The following is a 3,764-nucleotide window of genomic DNA, read 5'->3' on the forward strand; positions in this document are numbered from 1 at the left end:
TGGGGAAAATGTTACAGAAAACGTCGAATTGCCCCGAAAACGTCGAATTGCCCCGCCGCACTTTACTCCGGAGGACCGTTAAATTGCAGGCGCTTTTAGCCCGCACGAGTAATGCCAAACTTGCAGATTAGCCCTCCCTGCGGTATTCTGAGACGTGACGCCGCAGAACGACGGTCTTCGTGCCCGTCGAAATGGGCCCATGGCTATATTTCACCCGCCCCTGAGAGCCCGCAGTCGCGAGCTCCGTCTTGATGTACGGCGCCTCCCTGGGGTGGCCGCCGCGGTGGGATGGGGGAGCCTGCATGCTTCGTGCTCGTGATAGCCTGGCCTCCGGGTTCATCTCCCCAGTCTGGGTCTCCTGCAAATCCTCGGACCTGTCGCATGCCTGTTATCTGCATTTGAAAGGATGGAACCCACCGACTGGCAGGCATGAACCAACCACGCCCGCCTGGCTACCCCGAGGCACAAGCCCTGTACTTCTCTGATCCGCAAGTGCCCGCATGATAGGAGGAACTTTGCCTCTGCAGCCAATGTACCTGCCCTGTTAGGCTATCTCCTCAGCAGGGTAGTTCGAGGTGAGGGGGAGAAAAAAACGGCAGAAAAGTTAGGGAAAAAAAATTGGGTGCCCCATCCACTCGCCCCTCGCTCGACGGGTCTTAGTGCGGGCAGGCAAGCCGCAAGCTCCCTCACTCCCTCCCATCCGACAAGCCAAAGCCCTACTGGGTACAAAAACACCACAAAAGCCTCCAGTCTCGCCTCCCAGCCTTCCCTCACCGCTTCCCAAACATTCTCTTTCTTCCCTACTGCTTGCAATCGTCAAGACCACGATCAACACCAGCCAACCCAAATCGAAACGCCAACCTCCGCGCGACTCTTTTTCGCCTTGACGCGAACCGAGTTAACAGACGCACCCATCCGGCCTTTCTCCAATACTACGAGGCCGCGAAGCATCCGGGCTTATTGAAGAACCATTCACGTCAAAGTAGTAAGTACCCTGGACCCCAGCGCTCCTTCCTTCATCGGAAGGCACGTCCACCTCCTACCCCACATCAACGTCTTTTGCCCCCCCACCTTGAAATTCCAATTGCCGTTTTGCGCCCACGCACACATTTTCCACGCCACCCTCCAAAAGCAACCTGACCTCCTCCTCAATCCGACTGCCTCTGAGAAAAGCGGAAATAAGAGAGGATTTTTTCTCGTTCTTTTCCTCTAGCGCCCGGACCAATCTCTCATCAATACACCACCAGCACTCTAACTCATCGCGCAAACTCGTTCGTCTCAACCGTCCTGCCTCGCACGCGCGCGCGCAAACTCGTGGTCCTGTTCGAGAACCCAGCCATTGACCTATCATCGTCGCCTCTTAGGACAGACCCAACCAACCTACCTCTCCAACAACATGGACTCTTTCGGAGGCGCTCAGACCGGCGGCGGCGGCGGCCGTGCTTGCTACACCTGTAAGTTCCCCTCCACCCCTCGGTGGTCTCGATGCGACTCGAGAAAGAAGTAAAGCACATCATTTCCCACGCGCGTGGCTTCATCCTGTTGCCTCTCTACCCCTCTTTCGCTGCTCCTCATTTGCGCGCACACCGGACCTCGCGAGGGCCTCGGTCGCTCTCTGTTTGTCTTCGAACTTCCTTCCTGTCCGTCTCGGCCCCCGCCGCCTCCAGCGCTCAATGGAGGCTCTGCTCTTGCCCCCGGGCACTGGCTGCTTCTGGCAGTGGTGGGTGGTGGTGGGGTCACCGGTCGAAAGTTTTTTTTTCCTCACGCGACGTCGTGTTCACCATCTCCTTCCATCCCTCTCAGCCCATCATCTGGGCAACTGTCAACAAGGAAAAGTTCCGCAGCCTCGCATGCATTGATGGCCCGAATACCTTTTCGATCAGCACACTCATGTTGCAATGAGCCCAGTTCTAAGAGCTGTACTCTAGGCATTTCCGCCTCGAACTTTTATCACCGTTTCTCCTGAGTCGTTGTTGTTGAGAGGGGAGAAGTCTGACCACGAGAAATGTTTTAGGCGGGCAACCTAACCACCAGGTATGATAACCGATGCGGCGGCCGGTGTTTCGGAGTCCAGGAGAGTATTCTTGCTGTCACTCTGGATCATGCTGACACAGATTCTAGGCCCGCGACTGCCCCAACCGTGGCGCGGCCAAGTGGTGAGTTGGCTCTGGACCCTCGGCTTGTCAACAGGAGACGCATGGTGCTGACGATGACACATTGTGATATAGCTACAACTGCGGTGGCGAGGGCCACATCAGCCGTGACTGCCCTGAGGGCCAGAAGGAGCAGAAGATCTGCTACAGGTGCAGCCAGCCCGGCCACATTTCCCGCGACTGCCCTCAGTCTGGCGGTGGCGGTGGCGGTGGCGGCGGCGGCGGCGGCGGTGGCGGCCAGTCTGGCGCCGAGTGCTACAAGGTATGTCCACCCACATCGGCTTTTTTTCCGCTTGTGTTCCTTAGCTAACTCGTTTCTAGTGCGGCGAGGTCGGTCACATTGCCCGTAACTGCAGCAAGGCGGCCGGCTACGGCGGTGGCGGCGGCGGCGGCTACGGTGGCGGCGGTGGCTACAGCGGTGGCGGCGGCTCGTACGGCGGCGGCGGTGGCGGTAAGACCTGCTACTCGTGCGGCGGTATCGGCCACATGTCGCGTAAGTCAAGCCTCTTTATCCTCGGCGCCGGTGAATGATGCTGACCTTTCTCTCCACGACACAGGCGACTGCGTGAATGGAAGCAAGTGCTACAACTGTGGCGAGACCGGCCACTTCTCCAGGGACTGCCCCAAGGGCTCTTCCACCGGCGAGAAGATCTGCTACAAGTGCCAGCAGCCCGGCCACGTCCAGGCCGAGTGCCCTAGCAACTAAGAGACGACTTCGATGATGTAACGCACGCCAGTGCGGCCCCGTCTTCTCATTGCGAGCGAAGAAGAGGGCTTGTCGTCGAGACTTGTACGATCCGGCGGCCTGCTTGTTGAGTGCGGAGGAGAGAGTGAGCTGCCATATACTCCCTTTCTTGTGGATGGCCATGCGCGCAAGCGGCTGGCACCACGTGGGTCGCATCGGTTGCGAAACGCACCATCTAGGATATCCTCGATCAGATATTGCGGGGATTATTTCTTTTTCTTTTTCCGGCCTTGTCCGTCGCTTTTTTCGCGCTGTTATTTTCGCATACAGTCTCAGAACCATGGTCAGCACGAACGATTATGCCTTTATAGGAACGGTGTGCGTCTGGAAGGGGGATCAGAAGAGGAGGATTTTCGTCTGTCAACTGGTTTTACCTCGGAAAAAAAAGTTTGTCTTGGGTGGTCTCGACGACGGGGACGTGGCTTGATATCCGCGTGCCCTGTTAGCTTCTCGTCGCGGTCGGTTTTCGCCACTTACTAGACTCTCATAGAGAAAAGTCATGGCCTAGGCGTGACCGGTCACCGGTTTGCCGACGATGTTGGCGTTGCTCACTGCATTTCCTGCTACTTTCGTCCTTGGGCTGCCGATTGTCTGTGAATTCAGTATCCGTGTTCTGCTCGATGTCACACGGTATGTCGGGGGTATCATAAGCGGGCATGGTATGAATGGAGGGTATTGAATGTGTTGATCTTGGCTGAACGGGGAAATCTCGCGACGGGTTGGTTCCCCCTACTAAGACGTTGAAAGTCCTTTACAGCATTGCCTTGGGCATGTTCTTCATCGCCTGCCTCACACCAAGATCGCCCAACACCTCCTCCGCGCCACCCTGTGATGCCTTGGTCAGTACGTGGGGTGCAGATGAGGTA

General features: G+C 57.2%; 3 protein-coding genes across 4 annotated transcripts in view; 1 reads left to right on the top strand and 2 right to left on the bottom strand.

Annotated features, from left to right (window-relative positions):
* Positions 1-88: 88 nt before the first annotated feature.
* Positions 89-340, bottom strand: GGTG_09915 (hypothetical protein; the record flags this gene model as incomplete). Its single annotated transcript, XM_009227774.1, has 1 exon — positions 89-340. One exon carries the CDS (start codon positions 338-340, stop codon positions 128-130), a length of 213 nt encoding a protein of 70 aa, XP_009226038.1. The 3' UTR covers positions 89-127.
* A 621-nt stretch (positions 341-961) lies between these two features.
* Positions 962-2,859, top strand: GGTG_09916 (the record flags this gene model as incomplete). 2 transcript variants are annotated; one of them, XM_009227776.1, is made up of 7 exons in its annotated part: positions 962-985; positions 1,174-1,454; positions 2,015-2,034; positions 2,122-2,156; positions 2,229-2,415; positions 2,475-2,646; positions 2,711-2,859. In XM_009227776.1, the coding sequence occupies exons 2-7, from the start codon at positions 1,397-1,399 to the stop codon at positions 2,857-2,859; spliced, it is 621 nt and encodes a 206-aa protein (XP_009226040.1). In that variant the 5' UTR covers positions 962-985; positions 1,174-1,396. The 2 variants fall into 2 exon arrangements, with proteins under 2 accessions (XP_009226040.1, XP_009226039.1); XM_009227775.1 differs by having other exon boundaries at positions 963-1,271; positions 1,365-1,454.
* A 630-nt stretch (positions 2,860-3,489) lies between these two features.
* GGTG_09917 (acyl-CoA dehydrogenase) overlaps positions 3,490-3,764 on the bottom strand; it is a 3,192-nt gene continuing 2,917 nt past the window's right edge. The window contains exon 4 of the mRNA XM_009227777.1: positions 3,490-3,724. Coding sequence (XP_009226041.1) covers positions 3,650-3,724 — 75 coding nt within the window. The 3' untranslated portion in view covers positions 3,490-3,649. The remainder of the gene's footprint in view (positions 3,725-3,764) is intronic.

Source organism: Gaeumannomyces tritici, assembly GCF_000145635.1.
Source record: "Gaeumannomyces tritici R3-111a-1 unplaced genomic scaffold supercont2.5, whole genome shotgun sequence".
In the NCBI taxonomy this organism is placed as follows: Eukaryota; Fungi; Ascomycota; class Sordariomycetes; order Magnaporthales; family Magnaporthaceae; genus Gaeumannomyces; species Gaeumannomyces tritici.